At 43.4% G+C, this 21,874-nt stretch overlaps 1 protein-coding gene across 1 annotated transcript in view; it reads left to right on the top strand.

The window, feature by feature from the left end:
* The window catches only part of LOC128268641 (pituitary homeobox homolog Ptx1), a 31,516-nt gene extending 12,290 nt beyond the window's left edge, over positions 1-19,226 (top strand). The window contains exons 2-4 of the mRNA XM_053005798.1: positions 6,795-6,929; positions 7,265-7,551; positions 18,624-19,226. Coding sequence (XP_052861758.1) covers positions 6,795-6,929; positions 7,265-7,551; positions 18,624-19,226 — 1,025 coding nt within the window. The remainder of the gene's footprint in view (positions 1-6,794; positions 6,930-7,264; positions 7,552-18,623) is intronic.
* Positions 19,227-21,874: the final 2,648 nt, after the last annotated feature.

Below are 21,874 nucleotides of genomic sequence, written 5' to 3'. Positions count from 1 at the left end.
ACTTCAGCCCATTGTTTTGGAGTAAACCGATGCATAACTAAAAATTCATACTGGAGGGCCACACGAAGCGAAAATAAACGATTTGACATTAATCTTTAACGTCAAACCGTTTATGAGTGTGCAGATTCACATACAATTTGATATAAGCGAGATCGATTTGACGGTCGGACGGACAATTCACGGTTCGTCTGGCCCTCCAGATAGACTGACGTTTTAGAATTTGGTTGACTTATCAAAATCAACTAAAAAATGGTGGAGTTATTTAACATTTAAATAGGTACCACTATAGGTATGCCGCCCCCTGTATTGTGATTGTTAAAGGTTGTGGAGTGGTCACTTTCGGTGTACTGCTCGTGCAGTTTCTCTGTTCGGTCTACAGTGAGGAGTCAACCTGATACAACGAGGAGAAAAGAAAACAATAATTACTTTACAAGTAAATGTACAACAGTTAAGACGTTACCGTTCAGATTCGCTCTGGGAAGACGGGCTTCTGTCGAATGAAGATCGTATCGTCCATACTCTAATGAGTGCTGATGCGCATCGTGCCCTACTGCGACCGTGTAAGGAACACAAAGAGTACACATGGACAGCGAAAGATAGCATCCATAGGTCCTCCAATCATCTGCTCCAATTTGAAACAGGCTTCGATTGCTGAGGTGAACACTTTGAACACTCTCTCTCACCCTGTTCCGTTTTCCTGTAAAGAGCCGTCGGTGTAAACGGCGTTAGGTGTAGGGACATGATCAAACCTTCTCATAAACATACCAGGAGTTGCCCTCTGGGCTCACCCTGACCCTGATCACATCAGGGGACATTGTATGCGTTGACTTCATACAGCCGAATGCCCTGATTCTCTGACAGTGACACTGTAACCTTTCTAGTTTGGTTATATGTATGTGCCTTGGCTGCTCAGCATAAGCAGAAGCTACCGTATTCCACGACAGACATGATCGTCGTCTTGTACAATCTTAGGAGAACTGTTGGACGTGCTCCTAACCAGAAGTCTGTGACCTGAGAAAGTTGATCCTTCTGGTGCGTTTCTGTGCCACGTGCCTTACATGGGGTTTCCAGTTAAGATACCCCTTAGGTATCTGAACGATCCGGCTATTTTGCTTTTCGACCCGCAGAGGAAGAGAACGAACTTGATACTGTATAATCCCGCACCTGGTGGAACTGCAGGAAACTGGGGCTAGAGTTTGAGATCGTTCGCACACCTAGTCCCAAGACGGACGGCCACGTGCAAAGAAGGGGAACAAAAGTAGCGAAAGGCAGTCGGCTGCGACAGAGAGCCAAGCGAACCAGCAGGACACTGAACAAAATGTGCTACGAAAAGGCCAACCACAAAAAGTGTTTAAATCGCTACACTCAAGAATGAACATAGTTGAACGAACTAATCCTGAAAATGAGTGCCGCACGCAGTGCGACGAACCAGGCGACGAGAGCAAGTGTCACGACGAATCCTACCGCGGTGATGGGAACAAGACAGTGGCCACATCAGCCACCCCGAAGACGAGGAAGCCATCGGCGGCACGCCAGGTAGTGATGAAATCTGCTCCGACGAGAATCTGCGAGTGCACGAGTGTTGGCGCCTGCTGCTCTCTAATCAGCGAGCAGTTCGTAAAAAAGCATGAACGCGGAAAGATTTGCGGTGTTACATCCTGCAGCCACAGGGCCATCATAGATGACACCTCAAAGGGAGACAGAGGAGACTCACCCAAAGATAAGTGCTACGAGCGCTGGTGCGCCGATATCGAAGCTCAACGCCGTGCTGTCGCTGTACGTCGAAAGGGCTACTGCCAGGCACATGAGTGCGAAGTGTTGCCGAACCTGTACGCATATCAATGTGAGGATTACCTAGCAGCCGGGGTACTTGGTCAACACGAACGGCCAGTGTGTGGACTTTGGTGGGTGTAGCGAATACCAGCCACAGCCCCGCACACAGACGATACTGATAAGAGTATATCTCGGCTGGCTGAACGTACAGACGATCAGCTTCCAGACCCAGCTATCGTTCTGGGGCGATACACGCGAGGAGTACATTGCGATAAGTTACCTCGACGAGCGCAACGTGCGTATTCTGTGGTTGAAGGACATACCGCCGACGCTAAACCAGCAGCACGTGTGGAAAGATCTCATCTACTGGACGGATTTGAACCCAAAGACAATCGAGTGCTACCATAAGCCTCGGTTTGGCGCCAGGCATAATTAGATGTCGTTCACATAAAAAAAGTACAAAAGGGCAGCATCCTTGTGGTAGTCCGAAATAGTTGCTCCATACTTCATGGTATGCACCGTAATTGAAATACACTTCCTTTAGCGAAGTAAACAAATTTTCCCCGTTTGGTCTGAAGCCCCCCCGTTTCTAGCTTTTGAGTCAATTCATTAAACTCTGAACCAAAAGCCGGCATTACGCCAAAGAAAGCCAAGATCATCACCTCTTTACGATCACGAGTTAACTCGATCGCCGAAACAGTGAGCGCTAAACAGTCCTTAGTAGACCCTTGCCTTTGCGGAAACCAAATTGCGGTGCTGGACAGGAGACCGTTCGATAAAAGCCATCTATCCTGGCGGAAGAGGATTATTATCTCGAATAAGTTTTGCAGACATGACAGCATCGACATGGGGCGATACAACTTATACTCCGATGATGGGTTGCCAGTTTCAAAATGGCCTAGAGCTCTCAATTCTCTCCCCCCAGGCTTGGCGACGTTGCACTGCAACAGTTTGCGCAAGAATATTAGCAATCGCTTCCTTTCGTCCGGGGGGGCAGGTTGTAGAGCAGCTTGTTTTTCACCTGATCCCGTCCAGGAATTTCTATTGGAGTGGATAGCGAGAGAGAGCTCGATCATTGGACGAATCTGCATTGGACGAATGTTTGAACACCGAACTCCAGGGTTTGTCAGAAACACCTTCGTTCTTATTAGTTTGTTTGCCGCTTAGCATCCTTCTAGCCAAATTCTAGAGCGAGCTGAGCGAAGTGGTAGGCAACAGTCATATTTCATGTCATGAGCACATTTCTGTACCGAGGTATTACACTCCGTTTTGGAGTGATCAACACCCACACGACTGTTTCCGATCGTACTACACTTAACACAGGTCACCACGCCCATCCGGCCGTTGGATTGGAATCCTAAGGCCAGATCGATCACCAGATAGCGCGACAGCATTATCCCCTCGATCGTGATTCTAAGAGATGTGCTGTCGACTCCCATTATCGAGGAGGCGTATAGCGGTCGAACTTGAAGGACTGTTTGGGCCGGGGTGTTCATATGGGCGGAGAAACTACTTCCGGCGGAGAAGCCTGACGAACAGTGTTTCATATGTGGTTTTTCGCCATTCCTCCAGCCTTTCGTTCAGTTCATGTGGAACCCATTCTCAGTTCTTCTGCATCTTCTGGATGACCCCCAAACGCAGGGAGATGGCTTCTTGGATCACATGCAACTAATTCGCTAGCAACTGAATATTGCATTTGTCTTTTGACGTCTTAACAACTCTTCATTAGTATACTAACAGCATCGCTACTTTCTTACTTGGCATACCAACAAAGGAACAGCTTTCACATAACTCTGTTGTAGCATTTAGTAATAGAGAACCAGGGATTTACAGAAGTCTGAAACGTGCAGACTTTTTGTATCAGCAATAAAAAAGGGATAACTTTATTTTTATAATGAACTAAGTCATTTGATAATGAATTATTTTAAAATGACGAGTAAAATCTAAATCGAGTAAACTATTCGAGTTGATTTTTTATGTGATTTTATCGACTTTATGGACGACGTGTTTGCCTGTGTGAGGTGCATCTTTAACATCAAAAATGCCTTAAGCGAATCAACGAATCCGGAATTGCATGTAATAAGCTGTTACAGTATGGGCACCACAAACACCACTTACAAAGCACCACATTGTTAACACCCTGTAACCCACAAACGAGTGGAAAGAACTAAAAGCCGTGAAAGCATTTTTTGAAGTGTGAAGTGTCACCTTAATAACGTGCATAAACTTGAAATTGTTTAATCGATACTTCACGAGATATCGATCACTACAACCAGCTACCGGCAAAATAATGGATTTCTTTTCCCCCTACCTGATGTTTTGCTGCTAATCGTGTTGCTCCATATTTAAAACCCAGGATTCTTCTCTATCTGTGTTTTTCGGCGAATCGAATGAATCTTGTTGCATCGAGAAATCCCTGAAATAATAGTGCTGAAAGAGACTGCAGATGGCCATTCAATTATTGGTCACATTTTGGATTATTTTATAGATTTCATCACCATTAAATCGAATCATCAATCAATACGCTGCCCAATTGGTTCAGGCACATCATCCCCTGCACCAAAATCCTTTGGTGCAGGAACCGAACAACCGCTTCGTTCGTGGTGCGAGCGTGATCGCCATAAAAGGGGTTGCCCAAACAAGGATTTGGCGATTATGGTACAACACTGAGCACAAGCAAAGTTTGGTACAAAACAGAGCACAACTTGACAGCAAGCAGTACTACGAGTAAAACTATTATTACTAAGATATCTACGATAAGGAGATGCTAAATAAAAACACATTCTCAAGCACAAAGCTAAGTATAAGGCTGGGGAAAAAGTAATCCTTTATTTTCTGGATAGATGACTTTAGTGACAGAGTAGTGATCGTATAGACTTTAGTGATCGTACAGTTTTAAGTTTATTCTTATTTTAAAGCTGATACTTTACACTTAAAAAAATGCTTTCACGGTTTATTGTTTGTTCCCTCCGTTTATGAGTTGCACGGTGTTAACAATGGAAGTCATCAAAGAGAAAATTGGGTATATTTTACAATGTTTCTTTGAAAAAGGCGAAAATTCAAGTTAGGGCGCTGAAATTTTGCATGGTGTTCATGGTGCCGATGCTCTAACAGCTAGCTACGTGAAATTTTAGTTTTATTTAACCCTGTTCAGTTATTTTTTTATGTTAAAGCCTAGGCCGATACGTCATCGAAAATGTCGATAAAATCACAGAAATAATCAAAGGTGAACGGCATGTTAGTAGTCACAGCATCGGTCAGGAGATGAAGAGTAACAATCAAATAGTTTTTATCCATTTGCACAAAGATGGATTCACAAAGAAGTTCGATGTTTGGGTGCCATATCAAATGACCTCGAAAAAAATGATGGATTGAATGGCCATGTGCGCAATTTTGGCCAAACGGAATGAAGTCGAACCATTTCTTAAACGGATGGTTACTGTAGATGAGGAATGGGATACATAGGATACGATACATTTTTAAAGTGTAAAGTATCAGCTTTAAAACGAGCCTAAACTTGAAACTGTACTTCACGAGATAAAGGCATCTACCGAGAAAATAATGGGTTGCTTTTAGCTAGCCTTATATGATGTACTTTTTCCTCAAGCCGCACGAAATATCATAACTTAAAATAAAGGTTCCACCGATGATGAAAGTACTTATCGGTTAAGTACTTATAGGTTAATAAAATCCGCCGATAGGAGCACTGTAAGCTGTTGTCCTGTGGTCCTCTCATACACAAAAAGTGTATCAATTGTTGGTGACAAGTGTGGTGTGGACACAATGCTGCGTATAAACGCCGTTGCAATGTAGCTAAACAGTGTACACACACCCCACAAGCCCGCAGGAATGCACTGCCTTGCAAATTGGAGAAAATAACAACGAAAACAACTCTGTTGTAGTCCCCGGGCTGCGGTCCTAGTCCATGTGTTAACCCTGTCCCTATGTTAGATTAATGTTAACACTAACTGCTCATGCTGTTCACGTAGCACTTCGTACACATCGTAACGAGCATGAGCCCCCTTAATGTATGGGCTTTTAGGCCCATATCATAACTTTTAGGCCTATACATTATAATGTTATCGTATGTTTAGACACAATAAAACTATCTAATCATTGTTTCGCTGTTTGAAATGCGTTTTTGATTTTATTCTTTTTTTTAATTTAATCAGTTGAAACGTGTAGAACATCAACAACTTATGTTGTTCCATTCAATATAATGTTCGAAGCTCAAAGTTCTAAATAATGTCCTTTTTATATGAACTAATCGGACCAGCATAAACGAATAGCCGGCGGACGGACCATTGTTTTCTTTTCATAAGTTTACAATTTTTTGTCGTACCCTGTGTTGTGTTTCTGATCCCACAACTTTATTTTCGACACTTTCACTCGCTGGTTCGGTGCTGACTGCCATCTGCACATCGACCTCTGATAGTGCCCGTGTTGTCCGCTGATACTACAAAGACTCATGGCCGGGCTGCCAGTTTAACATATAAAACACACTTTACGCCATAATATCGATAGATTAGGCTGTGTGAATGTCTGATTTCGCCCTCTTCAATTATCAGCAGGGCTAAGTAATTATTAACCAAACCATTTCATTTCTCCACTTCAGACTTTTTCATACCGCATTTTTATGGTTGGTTTTTCCGATTTATAATCCTCATTAATCCTGGCATACTGAAGTAATACCATGATTTGATAGAAAAAACAATAGATAGAGCTTCTTGTAAGGCATTTCATATTTATTTCTTTGTCGTGTCGTGAATACGCCTTGAACAATTCAAACTGGCCCAACTCAAGAAGTGGTTATCAAAGTCAAGATTTAAATTTGCCTTTCTCTATCTATAGCATTCTCTAATTTTATCCATCTATCTCTATACTATTCCGCCCCAATATCCTTCGTCTTACATTTCTTTCTAAAGTATTATAATCTATTGCTATCGCTACTTCTCTCCCTTCATTTGCTTTTTCAAATTGATTCTTTAATAATTCCTTTTCGTATTCCTACTCTTTTACAGTTTGGGCCGAAACAGGAGATTTTCGTGATAGCAGCCATAATGCAATGACATCTATCAGCAGTATTGATCACTCGCAAATGGGGTTTCCGTCATCCGCAGTCCGCAATCGGAGTTCACGGGATCGGAAGAATGACGGTTAGTATTCGAGTTGGAGTGTTTCGAGGGCTGAGTTTATTTGTATGAATGTTTAAATATAGTAGGCCTAAAGGCCAACTTTAGTCTAAAATAGACTAACTTTTTCACAGATCATGGTTCTTTTCCATAAACGGCGATGAACAACCACTCGTCCTTGACTCGGGTTTTTGCGTTGACTAGTTGAACCTAAGCCACGCAAAGAGTAGCCAATACCTTTCTTTTAAAATGGGCCTATAGGCCTATGTTGCATGCCTTCTCCGCATAGTTGATCGACAAAGTTTTAATTGATGTCTTTCTACTCCTTTTTACCACTATAAACCGCCACAACTCCACAGTATCTCGATGTGTCAACGATACGTCTGTGAAAACGGAGAACATTAGCAGTAGCATGTCACACGAGGACAACACGGGTCCACTAAATACCGGTACCACCATCTCTCAGGATGGCAACGATGGCACCAAAAACGACAAGAAAAATAAACGTCAGCGACGTCAACGTACCCACTTTACCTCTCAGCAACTGCACGAGCTGGAACAGACGTTCAGCCGGAACCGCTACCCGGACATGTCTACGCGAGAAGAGATTGCCATGTGGACCAACCTGACGGAGGCACGCGTCAGGGTAAGTAACCGATAGAGAGTGTGTTATTGCCGGTCCAAACATCTACTTGATGCGGCGTAATGAAGATAACATTTGCTTGACTCCGATGTTCGAAAGAAGAAAACATAACTCGACATATCGATCATGAACAACCTCCTGCGAATGAATCACATCAAAACTTATTCCGACGACACTAAAAAACACCAAAGTATCATTCCAAAATTGATTCGTAACTCGCCAGACGAGAGATAATCGATGTTTCTTCGATGATTTTTTATCGAATGCGCGCGACAAGGCAAAATAGGTTTGCGACACTCGGATTTATAGCCCCCCGCTACAGAGTCGCCCTGGGACGAATACTCTGCTAGCCTGATGAATATGGCAAATGAAAAAGATAACTTCTGTCCTTGGGCCACCTATTTTCATTTTCCAGTTTTGACAGTGTTTTTGAATACATTTGTTCTGCTTTATTTAAATTGTTTATTATAAGGTTGGTCATTTGGTTGACTTATAGTAAGATCAGCTGATACGGTTGAGCAGATTGGTTCATCGTCTGCATAAAAAAATTGGGAGTAGTTTTTCCTTTTTCGATAGGTCGGACACAAAAAAATGTTCGGATTGAAAAAAGGGGAAAGGATGCTTCCTTGCGGGTTACTGGTAGTAGCTGTAAGTACTTTCGAGCTGGATTTTTCTATGCGTGCTGGATTTTTCCGGTTATGCAAAAATGATTTGAGGAAGTAGATGAGGTGAGGTGGAAAATTCTACGTTATTAGCTTCAATAGTGGTCCGTCGTCCGTGAACCATGGGTGACAAGGACGTGACGAGTACTCTATCAACGGGGGCAACGCATTCTAACATAATAAAATTACATATCCAAGTTGCATGTGGCAGTTCCTCCACTTCTCGGGATGATCTCGGGCTAACTCGGCTGTTGCATGCTGACGGTGTTTTCGGTGGACCAGTTACATGGAGATTTTTGTTTTCTTAAAGGAACGGACTGAGCCGTATTTATTGTTGTTGTTGTCGAATTTGTTTTGCTATTGTCGTTCAGATTTCTGTAGCAGAACGAGTCTCTAACTGTAGATGCCGATGGTCGGAAGGAGCATATTGTTCCAGATGTTGTCTTTATATGTATTTTCATTCAAGTTATAGCAGAGGATTTATTGTTATAAAATGAAGAACTTTAGTGTAGTGTTCTGAATCCCTTTTTGGGTTCCCTCCGGGGAGGGGTGGCCATCGTTGGTATACCAACGCCCCGATGGCGATGACGATATGCGGAGGGCGATGGTTTGCTTCTTGTGTTTTTAGAGTCGGTGCCAGGGGCTCGATCGCTAGGCGACGACTAAACAGTACAGTCAGATTCAACACTAAATCAAGAGGCAAAAGAATCAACAATAGAAACCATATCAATCTATCTAAGGAGCTTAACACACTAAGCATCTAAGCCAAATCTAAGACAACAACCAGTACGGATGATCGGATGACGAACGCTTATGGGAGACATACGCGGTCGTTATTTATCTATTATTATTATTATTAGAATGAACGAACTTTACACGGGAAGAGCCGTATTAAGCACCAACTTAAAGTTATGCACTCAAGTGGCTGCACTGATAGGGTCCGAACAGACGTCTTTAGCATTGAAATTAATAGGTGCAGGGAGACGGACGATCTACAGGGCCTTAAGGGCCTTAGGGGTTGAACACTCTGAAACCTGCCGAAGCTTTCTATTAGGGAGCCATCACTATAATGGGGAAGTGACCACACTTATGCACAAAAATGTTTCGAACTATACTCGGATGAAAGCTGTAAAGCTGTCTGGTCCGAGACTGAGTAGTCTCAATTTACTGTGCCAAACAGAAGTCTACAGTTGAAAAAGATCTGTAAAACACTGGATCGATGGACGGATGGACGGATGGACAGGACGCAGTTTTATTGCTTGAGGAGCAGGCTAGAGTGAGCCTGATACGATACAAAGTTCCGGTAGATGCTCATAATTCTGAGCGTGGAGCGTGCTTGTTCCAAGACAATGAAGTTATCGATCACCAAAGGGTTAGCAACAGTGGAGCGTATGAGGACGCGATAGGCTTGTTGTTCCCCACGTAGCTTTATCAGCATAATACCCGCCATCACCTCAAGCGACATAATGTAGAATTCCTAAGGCCGAGTATGATTGTTCTGCACTTAGACTGGATTAGTCTAATCTTGTCTAGCCCTGTCTAAGAGGCACAATGGAAAGTAGTGCATCTCTACTCCACGACAGAGCGGATCGTAGTTTTGTATAATCTTATCAGGTCCTTTGGATGGGCGTCCCACCTGAATACGACGATTCTGCGCATAAAAGTGATGCGTTTGGGACACTTTCGCGCTAAATACGAGAGATGAGTTTTCCTTGATAGTTTGTTGTCAAATCAAAGCTAAGCTATATGGGGTATCTAAAAGATTTGATATCTTTTATTTTTTTGTCGTACAATAAATGGACAATTGGGGTTTGTGTGTTTCCTTTGTTATAAATTGTATAATAATAAAAGGAATATTCACCATTTCATTGTTTGATGAAGAACACTGGAATTCTAGAATGTAACAACGTTCGTATCCCCCGTCCTTATTCGTACGGCGCACTCGGCCAGATCGTCCGCTCGTGTTGCGGGAACAGCTCGGCCACGATCGTCCGCAGTCGGTCCGGGCACCCTTCGGCATTTTCGGCATCGCAAGCCTGTAAGCGCCGCCCCACGGATTCGACTCGGCTACCCTAAGGAGGCTGTTGTAGCCCTCCTTCTTGTTTGAGACGATCTTGCGCTGCATCGCTTTCTTGGCAGCGTTAGGAGCGTAGTACTTCTCTTCTCTGTCGCTCTCTATTCTTGCGTGTCGGCATTCTCGCCTGGCGCGTAGGCGTGAGCTGCGGAGGTCAACGATTTCTATCGATCACCAATAGAAGGGCTACCAGTTGGTAGCCGAGGTCCGTCTTCGCGACATCGCTGCATCGTATCGCACTCGGGGTGCTTTCACCATTCCCTCGATTTGACGCCGTTTAAATGGCCTTCACAAGGTCGTACAGCTACCCCTCAGGCTCACAGTCCAGATTAAATCTTCGAGCTAGTCACATTTGCTGCTTTCGCCGGCGGTCAGCGCACCAGTTTGCTGCTTCACGCAACAACTGCCGCTTCTTTAGTTTTTTCGGATTCCGTCGTTCCATCAACAAACATCTTCGCTGTCAGTCATGTCAAGCTCAGAACGCTCGCTCACCAAGGCGCGCAACGATATCGAAACCAGCAGAGTGACCGATAACGCCAACGTGGACGTAACGTGAAGGTGAAGAACCAAGAGTTCTTGAAGGTGACGAGTTCTTCACCTTCACGTTGCACACACACGGGCACCTGTTTGCCGACACACGACAAACGGTGCACCCACGCACACCCGTGCGCGATGATATGCGGCAAATAGAGTAGGGTGGCCCACTATGGATGTAAGTTTGGTTCACTCCGTTGTCTCTGCAGCCAAATGACGCCCAAACGCTACAGTGATTCTCACCACAGCGCACTCCACTTACTCTGGGCAGCCAAAGGTCCGTTGAAAAATCTGTATTAATCGCGACCGCAACAGTACGTCCCCTTCTCTAGATTATTACTGTTAGAAGTACTGTTGATGTCACATATCCGCGTTCACAATTAAAAAAAGCGTGAATGTGTGTGTGTGTGCGAGGAACCGTATGGTCTGCTTCTGTTCCAGTAGCTCATCCTTACGATTAACGGACCAAATTCGCCCGGTCGTATGCGGTTTTTTAATATTTGCAAGGGATTTTGACATTTTGGTAAAGAAGCAGGTCCGCAGACAACAGTTAATAATTGACGCAGACGTCTTGTCGGTAGTCGACGTCGTATTTTGGACGGTAACAGTAACAGCAACAACAACAACAACAACTCTAGCTGAAGTTCGTCCTAATTCTGTTGGAAAACGTGATAAAATATAATCTGTTAATTACAGTTTGTTGCGAATGCATGAACAATCCCGTGAATATAAAAAATAATTAATCTATTTACCAAATTAGCCTTTCAAATGTTGCTAGCTAGAATGAACGAAGCTAGCTGCTCCTAGAACGAAGAATCTGGTAACAATGCAAAATCAAGTACAATGTACAGTACACGTTCAAGTATAGTGAGGCTCTCGAATTCATTCGGGTAGCTGTAATTCTTCTTCTTCTCAAGCATTCTTCAAGAAAGCCCCGAGTAAAATCCGTCAGGCCGTCAAGCAGCTAACATTAAATTTGATTTATAGTAGCTAGAGCATTCAAATTATTCATCACGGGAGATGTTCCAATGTTCATTTTGCGTTAGTACTGTTCAGTGCGCTGTACACGCGCGAGATTATCAATATGTCACTAATGTTGATACATTTGAGGCATGACATATCCACCTGTCTGAATGCACTTCTACAGTTAACGTGGTTATTTCGCTTGGTTAACTTTACTTAAACAAGCATTCGAAGGAAGTCACACAGAAATAGTACAAACAACTGAAAATTAATTTGTTTGGCTTTCTTTGTCGTCCAATACAGTCATGTGATCGACTGTGGCTAAGTAAACTGTGGCTCGAGAAGTAGTTACACTTGAGAGATGCAATAAGTTTGATCGCATATGTTCGATGCAAAAAATATTTCAAAAAATTAGATGTAATGAACGTTTGTATCTTTTTCCACAAATCAACTTGGGCAAGTTTGACAGTAGACTAATGACTCCGCATGGTCCGTTCGCCTCTGTAACACATGGGCTGAAAACTCCCAGGCGTAAGAAAAACACGCTCTTTTTTCATTCAAAATAGGCTTTATTCATCAACGTAATCTCCAACAGGAGCCACACAATCATTACAGCGCCGTTTTCAACAACACTTTTGTAGAACGATTTATCTTTTTGAGTCATTTTTTAGGTCTGCCGACAGCCAGTAGTCGCTGGGAGCCGAATCTGCCAAATACCGGTGGATGTGGGGGCCTTTCGAGGTTTAATGCATGCAGTTTTGGCCTATTGGTTTAGTTGACACGGTGACACGGTGCGTTGTCTTGATGAAACCATTTTTTTTTTCATTGACCATATGAAATTGTCTCTTTGCAATTCCGGCCTTCAAACGCCATTCCGGCCATAATGATGATGATATGATGATACACTGGTGATGGTATTTCCCTGCTCAAGATAGTCGATGAATTTGATACAACGCACACCCCAAAATACCGACGCCATAACCCGATTGTTGTGCTTTCGGGCGCTTTGGACGAGGTTCATCAGTTGCTCTCCACTCAGATGGCGATCGTTTTTATTCCGGAGCAATGGATTCAAATCGACGCAAAAAATCCGATTTGTTAGGTTTAAACATAACCAAACACTGTTCAAAATCATCATCACGTTTTTGTTAGTGGAGCGGAGTTGAAGCGGAGCGGACTTTCTGATGGAATACGAAATTTAGTTTGATCTTTTGTTTTGAAAATACCACAAGCGGTATTGCTTTTAGTATAATAACTCACAGGCATACGAGTATGAGTAGAATTTCATGTCATTTTGACAGCTTTCTTTTGAGGGTTAGTACTAACTGAAAAGGCTGCAAATGCAATAATGCTTGCGCCATTCATGTGTTAGGCTCGAGGCATTTTAGCCCATGTGTTGGAACGTATATTGGACATTCTCACTTCGGTAACTAGAGGCCTCCATAAAAGGACAGTATATGATAAAAGCCTATATGACATAGAGACATATACAGTATAGTAACAGCAATCCAGCTGCACAGTTGGCAATGCTCAGCAGTCAGTCAGTTAGCAGCAGTCAACAACCGAGGCTGGTTTAACCAGCACTTGACACCGACAGGTGCTTCGACATGCTTCGACATCCAGCGTAACACCAGTTAGGAATAATCTGCTGAGTCAACAAGCAACCAGCGGGTACAGCGCATAGCTCGAGCCACAACAGTTAGGGCAAATTGCTTAAAACAGAGAAAGATTAGATTAGAAAGAAAGGAAGATAGACGTAAGAAACTATCGACATTATAGGGCGACGGCTCTCCGATGTAGCTCAGGCCTATAGAGGAATTGAGCAAGCTGCGGAGAATCTCATACGCGGGGGTGGCGAGCATACGTGGAGGTCATGTACTAATAGGTGACCGAAAGATCGATGGTGTCCCGAGCTTCACCTATCACCTGTCCCGAGCTTCCCGAGGTCAAAGGTTAGCACCAACAACGACATAACTGAAGAGATTCGCGCCAGGATGCTAGCAGCTAACAAGTCATTCTACAGTCCGAGGAAATTGTTTCGCTCACATCTCGTGTCCTCGTGAAGCTGGGATGATACAGAACCTTCATTATCCCAGTACTCAGATACGCATCTGAGACATGGACACTATTTAAAACTGACGAAACCCTCTTAGCCACGTCCGAGAGGAAGATGCTCAGATTGATATTTGGCTCCGTATGTGAGGAGGGATAATGGAGGAGCCGCTGCAACAGTGAGTTGTACGCAAAGTACGACGACCTCACTGTCGTGCAGCGTGTGCGCCTCACCAGGCCGCGGTGGGCTGATCATGTCATGAGAAGTGGAGAATGACGACGAACCAGCGCGCAAAGCTTCCTTAGGCCGTCCAGAGGGACAGAGGGGGCGTGGTAGGCCCCGTTTGAGATTGCGAGATTACGTCGACCGGGGCGCAAGAACGGCCGGTATTGAAATGTGGTGAACGAAGGCGCTCGACCGCGAGCGGCGGAAGGGTTCTCTGATGCAGGCCAAGACCGCTCGGCGGTTGTAGCCGGATAAGAAAAAGATATGATAAAGGCAGCGGCTCCACTTTGTCGAGCAGCTCAAGTGGCGCCTTGCGTTAAGCAGCTATATTTGATCCACCTGGACAAGGCGACCATTACCCGTACAGGAAGGGATCAGAAACCTGAAAAGAAACCGAACAGCGCATGAAGATCACATGCCTTTTTCCAAACAAATAGTGGAGAAACAGACACAGGTACAGGCATGTGGTAGTTGGAAGGATTTGGAAAAAAGCCCAGCTGCCCGGGAGTTGCGTACAACGCGTAATAATGTAAAACTTTTAAAAGGGTGATAGACCACGACGGCACCACAATCAACAATGCTGCGTACCGAGTTTCGCTTCCGAGTGTGCATGATAAGTAAATGTTTACGATTTATTCTGCGTTACTTACGTTGCGAGTAACGTCCTGCATTAATGGCATTTGTGAAGGCCAATTTCGCTACCACATGCTTGATGATGAACTGAGCACAAGATTACATCCAAAGTTACGTCCAAGCGTGTTTGTCATCGTAGCCATAGAGTAGGTCACGATACGCTTCTGCACAGCGCTTTTTGTCTACTCAGCAAAGTAAACGAGGCGCCACACTACATTGCTAGTTTATTTTTTAGCATCATAGCTCTATTTAGTGCTGTAAACTGTCTTGGAGGCGCTTAGCCAGCGCGGTGCTTACTTTGAAGTTCGGCCAGAGCCGGAAAACAGAAGACACAGGAAGACAGCAGAGGGCCGGAATGTAAATAATTAAAGTTTACTACAACATATTACAATTACTCGATATGTGTAGCATATGTTTTGTTAATTTCAATCGTGTTTGTATAAAATATACATTTATTTAAAATCTGGTAAAGGATTCCAACTTCAATACGAACACATTTTTGTTTGAAACTTACACTTGAGGAGGTTTAAGCATGGCGACTCTTGTGCATGAAACGTACGTAATGCGGACATCATTGGTTTTCTGCTAACATTTTAAAGAAAACGGATGCGGAATCGTATCAAATGTTTCTCGAAGCTTAGGGTGAGCATGTTCTTGGAAAATCACCGTGCTTTGATTTGGTTAAAAGAAATTAAAATGGTGATTTTAGAACTAGCGACCCTAAAGAAACCTAAGAAAAAGGGATGCCTGTTGGAATCGAATGGGGAAGGATGGAAAGGAGCTACTCAACCCTGGTTAAACGGTTAATGTGCATCGCTACCGACAGCAACTAACCCATTCGAAGGGAGCAGAAAGAGAAAGAAGGACGGAAGGAAGGAAGAAAACGGTCGCAATGCCATAAAAGGCAACACACCATAAAAGGCAACCCACAGTGATTTTGTTGGCACGACTAAAGTCCATCACATGATGGAAAACCGTCCGGGAAAGGATTGAATCATTTTATTGGGAATTACTTTCCCATGCGGCCAACTCACCAGGCTGGGCGTTTTTCGAATATCACACTTTTAAATCGCTGGGACATGCCCTTGTTGGGCAGCGCTTCAATTTTTACGAAAATGTGGAAGAAAGGGTTGTAGTACGAATTTTCACACAAGAGAAACAATTTCTTTGTCATGGCCCCCACTAATTTCCAGAGCGATAGCAGACATGTAAAGCTAGCGATGGTTCGCACTTTTAATAACTAGAGTTTTTCATTTTAATACAACAAACGTATGGATTTTTTGAAAAATAAAAAAAAACACCTTCATATGCACGCCCCTGGTAACAGTGGCTAAGATCCTTATGAAACGCCATGAAGGCGGACGAAGAAGGTATTAACCATCACTGATATATATTTTTCCAAAGTTCGGATGCAGATAAATAGTACCGGCGTTGCATTAATAATTAAAACGTCCGCCTTACCTCAGCTCTGAAAATAAGTTACACTGCAAAGAACTGAACGATATTTATGTTTCCCCGTAAGTGGTTTATTTACTTATTATTTTTAGAACGGTCAGAGCCGCATTAAGAATCAACTTGAAGTTTTACACTCAAGTTGATGCACTGTCAGGGAGCGGGAACTGACGTCTCTCGCGTACAAAGCCGATTAATCGGTGCAGCGAGACGGATGATCTGCAGATGAGCTGTCGAATGTCGAAAGTGGTGAGCCAACCGCTTTGTATGTGTTTATATAGGTGTCAATCGTAATTAAGCAGTATGTGGAATTAATTTCATAAGAAAAAGAGGTTAGCTGCAAATCTGAATATCAGAAAGCAGGCACATGGGTTAATGCAGACCATACGCTCGATGTTTTGGATCGCAACGATACAAGAAACACACAAATGGAGCAGAAAATAGTTTCAAAAGCATTACTGAAGCCACGTCGCGAATGACAGTCAAGTTCCTTAGATTCTATTTAACCAACTTTCATTTTCCATCATTAGTTAAAATGACGTTAGCAGGACCATGAAGAAACAAACAAAATATCAGCAACGTCCCTTCATCTCGCCGTATATTGCAGACCGTGACGTCGCGCAGCGGGACGTCGTTTCAAATTCAATTACCGGCCTTAAGGTTGCGCCATTGATTACGCGGTTCATTACACACCTTATGACTCACCGCTCGAAGTCACGTGGACTTGACTCGAAATAAATCAAATCACAGGGCGTGACTTTTTGGTTCCGGACCTATTATTTAGCTTTAACGCTCTGTGGAAGAGGAAAATAAGAGGGAATGTTCGGCACACGCGTGACGATTTCGTTGTGAGAACATTACTTGTTCCTCTCGGCCAATGCCGCTAGCGTTTACTGAGCTTTCTAACAGCCATCACTCAGCAAACGTTAATCATTGAGCACGGATTATACGCGTAATCCGATCGGTAAACAAGCGTTTGAGTCAAAAGAGTCCCAACTATCAATGAGGTCGCGTGTGCATGTGCCGTAAACTAAGCGAAACGAAACGGTGCCGTCGGCAGACTTAACAAGAAATTTTTTTTCGTACTTTCTGATAAGCGGTGTACCTAAACGACGCACCCTGCAGCTGCACTTTAGGTGTTTGGACGAATGATACCGGAATTGGCTAACCGATGGCGCTAGCTGTCAATTTTGCGCTCATCATTTTGCTTCATCTGACTTTGCCTTGTTTTCACATCTAGGGAAAGGATTTCAACTTAAGATAAAACTAGTTTTGCTCTAAACCTTACGTATGAGGGAGTTTGAACATGTCGTCTTTTGTACCTGAAAAGAACGCGAAATGCAATTTATGAAGAAAATCGTTGTCAGAATATAATTCGTGATGAGCAATCGAATCTTAGCGAACTTACTGTAAGATTAGTAAACCTCCATTGTTATTGCAAGACCAACAGAAAAAAATGGGCTATCCACGTGTGTTTAACCTGAATCACTCTTGTATGACAGATACGTAGGTCAACAGAGGTGTTCAAGCGGATAATAAAATTGATGTTTATTATTTCTCTGAATTTTAAAATTTTAAATTTGAATGAACTTGACTTGCAAGATTTGATTCTTCGCAACAGAAGTCCTGTGACCTGTATGTTGGCAAAATAGTCCTTGGCAGCGTGGGCGATGTGAGTCAGCGCGTTGTTTTGATGGAGGACCCAGACATCATCTTTGCTCGAGTCTTTTTTTTGTCTCACTGCTCTCATGCTCAACAATGGCCCCAATATTTAAACGACTGTTTGCATTTCAATCATTTCGGTCACTTTTTGAATCCGGTTCACATGTCACAGACCACCTAAAGCGCTTAACATCTTTAGCGTTTTTTCCGTCCCGTCTTGAAACTTAGGCAACGGGATGGGCAACTTTCGAAGAAATTAAACTTCGAATTGCTCACATTCACCGCATTCGCCAGATTTGACTCCCAACGACTACCGACTGTTCGCAGAGCTCAAAACAATTCTCACCGGTAAGAAATGACGGTCGAGCGAAACGATTATTGCTGAGACTGAGGCATACTTCGAAAGATAAATCGTTTTACAGGTGTTAAAATATTAGAGCGGCGGTGGAATGATTGTGTGGCTCTTGATGGAGATTTCATTGATGAATCTCTTTCAACGTGAATAACAGCCTATTTTGAGAAACCAACGGCTTTTCTTTCTTAAGGCCGGGACTTTCCAGCCCACGTATCAAGTTTATTATTGCGAAAATACACTTAAGTTTAAACGCTACAAATAATGTAGTTATCAGCCTCTCAACCCTCATGCAACCCCGCATATGTTTCATAATTGATAATAGACGCGACAGCAATAGACTGATATTTATGTATTTCATATTCTCCATTTCGTTTTTTCAATTCTTCGATTTTTTTTCTCTTCCTCTTATATTGTTCTGTCTCTTTCTTCTTTGGTTTAAATTTTTCAACTTGCTTTCTAAAGGTTTGGTTCAAGAACCGCCGGGCTAAGTGGCGCAAGCGTGAACGCAACCAGATGAACGCAATCGCAGCCGCAGACTTCAAGAACGGTTTTGGTCCTCAATTCGTTCAACCATTTGCCGATACAGACACGCTGTATTCGTCTTATTCGTACAACAACTGGGCGAAAGTTCCGTCCCCGCTTGGCGCCAAAACGTTCCCGTGGACGGTCAACCCACTAGGCGCATCCATCGTAACGTCCAATCATCACCAGAATTCTATTAATTGCTTCAACACGTCATCTGCATCGGTTGCGGCTGGGATGGCGGGCACCGGCTCGATGCTGCCGGCTAGCATGGGCACCGGACTGACAGGATCGACCGGAGCGACGGGCGTGTCGCCTACTCCCTGTCCCTACACGACCCCCGCCAATCCATACATGTACCATCACCGAACCACAGCCGAACCCTGCACCGCTATGAGCTCCAGCATCGCGACGCTTCGTCTGAAGGCAAAGCAGCACACTTCCGGCTTCTCCAGCCCCTACTCGGCTCCCTCACCCGTTTCACGATCCAATTCGGCCGGCCTTTCGGCCTGCCAGTACGCCGGAGTGACCGACACGGTCTGAGACGCAATTGTCACCAACCCGTTTGCGCCACTACTGCTTTCTGCTACCGGCTCGAAACCACTGTGTCCCTCACTGTCCAACATCGGTATCGAGAGAGAAGAAGCGTTGGCGCCCTTCGGCTCAGTGGCCCGTTCTATCAGCTCTACCAGCTCCTCTCAACCGCAGCGATCATCGGTACAACAACAATATCACCATCACCACCATCACCACTATCATCATCATCCAACGCAAGTCACAGACCAACAACATCAACAACAGCACCACCAGCAGCAGCACCACCAGCAGCACCAGCAGCAGCAGCAGCAGCAGCAGCATACATGCCCTCAGCATTACTCACGGCACCATGGAAACGGGCTCCTACCGTCGCATCAGTTTGAAATTGTAGCAACCTATCACCACCACTACCAACAGACACCGCATCTGCTTCTTGGTTTGGATCAGTCTGCGGCAGACGAACTTATCATCGTTGGCGGAGGACGCTCAGAGTCGGATGATGAACAGGACGACGAGGATCACCGATGATGCGAAATGAACATCCAAGAGTTAGGTACCTAACTGATATCTTAGCCATAGAATTTCCATTACAAAAATTTGGTCTCAAAAAATGGAGGATTCAAGAGGCTGAAACGATGTCTTGGCTTAATTTGGCTTGCCGTGCATATTGAACCCTCTACCATGGTACTCGCCGCCCCAAGAAGTCCTATGTCTTCCGTAATTCATTATCATGTACTCTCAAAACGAACACAGCACATCCAGAATGATATAAATAGTAATGCTAATTTAATCTAGAAATGAGTTATCGTCAACTTTGTTTTGGCATTTAAGATGATGCACTATCAGGGTTCGTAGATGATAAAGATTTTTATTTAATTAAGACGCACTTCTCCTAACCTCCTGGTGAACAAATCATCAAATCATGATGAAGGTGCGCATACCGAAGGGAAGTTAGCGGGAGGTCGGTTGACTTAAGAGGGGGGGGGGAGGGAGGGATATATCGATAATGTGTAATCTTATAACTGCCGAGGTCTGCGACGGGAGGTCACGATGGTTGTCAACAAACTTTACCCATCTACCTTCTCTTACCTCATACCCCCCCATAAATTTGTGGCAAGGGCGGCTTTCGATCAAAGCGATCAAAGAAAGCGCACGGCATGATATGTCTCCATTATGTACTTCTTTTCGTGTTGCCCCAGTTTGATGATAAATAAAAATATGATTGACCGTACTGAAATCGGGTGCTAAATTTAATGATAATGCCGCCAGTCCTAGTAATTATTTAATTATTACGCCACGGCCTCGTATCAGTGACTTGTTTTGGTGAAGAACAAAATGACTTGGCGAATCCGTCAAGGTTGACATGGTTGGCGAACGCACACCGGTAACGCAGGGATGATTTGTATATAATTTTTTTTCATTTTATTTTACGTATTTATACAAAATATAATTCAAGGTCTATCGAACGACATCTAACATAACTGAAGAATTCAATGGACCATCACCAAAAGACAATCGTTTAAGTTCGAAAGCTTTGATAATATCAACCTTCTTATAAATCGTACATTTGTTCGAGAAACCTTTTTTTCTCGTCTGTTTTTATAATTTGTTCTGTAATCCTATTTGTATTTAAATTTAGAGCACACCATTTATTCTAACAACAAAACATACAAACATCTATGGCAGTACCATTGCTGAAGAACACATACAACTACACAGTCATGCGTTATATACATCATACAAAAAGTAAAGGTATCTATGCTGAACACTAAAATTTTTACTTACAAGGAATAAGTAACAATAATAAATATAATAATAATAATGCTAATAATATTGAAATAATGATAAAAAATAATAATGGGTATTATAGTACCAATAATAACTAATAATTATAAAAGGAATTATTGCTACTATTATCTACTAATACCAACACTAGCGAAAGTGACCCAGCAACAACAAGTTTGCTAACGAAGACAGGAACAAATCAGCCATCATTTGCTAACTTTTGCGAGAGCTACTTCTGTAACTAGTGAGGTGTACTATGCCACTGCTGCTACTGCTGCTGCTACTTTTTGATTAACATAAAATAGATTTATTTCGCTTTGGTTGGGGAATGGACGAATCGTGCAATGGACGTTTACTTTTTTTTGGGAATATACTCCATCCGGTATTTCAGATTCTCACCTTCATCTGCAAAATAACTATTTTCTCCGAAAAAAACCTGCAAACAATAAAACAAAGAAAGTAAACGAAAAAAGTGTAAAACGAACTGTCAAATAAAGAGGTAGTTCCATACACCAATCTATTCAGGATGGACAGAAATCGCCGAAATCGTTTAACATCGCTGCCGCCGTACAGCGACGTCTCGCTAAAATATTTATCTGTCGCTTTTTTCTTACCTGACTAACCGAATGTTTCGCGTTTTCAAAAAAATTATTTCTCGGCAGACTGCTAGTTTCAATCGACCTCTAAAAACCAGCAAAATAGTAATTTATTACATTCAATGAAAGTAAACAAATAATGAGCATAAGAAATGTTCTCTTCCAGTCGCACAAGTTTCACTGCGCGCGCTGTACATACCACACCATGATCATTACCTATCACGTGCCCGCTTCGGGAAGGTTCAGCTCGCAGAGAGATAGACAATGTTAGAA

This window comes from Anopheles cruzii, chromosome X, assembly GCF_943734635.1.
Source record: "Anopheles cruzii chromosome X, idAnoCruzAS_RS32_06, whole genome shotgun sequence".
Lineage (NCBI taxonomy): Eukaryota > Metazoa > Arthropoda > Insecta > Diptera > Culicidae > Anopheles > Anopheles cruzii.
Note: the sequence above shows the minus strand (reverse complement) of the source record. Positions and strands in the feature narration are given on the sequence as shown.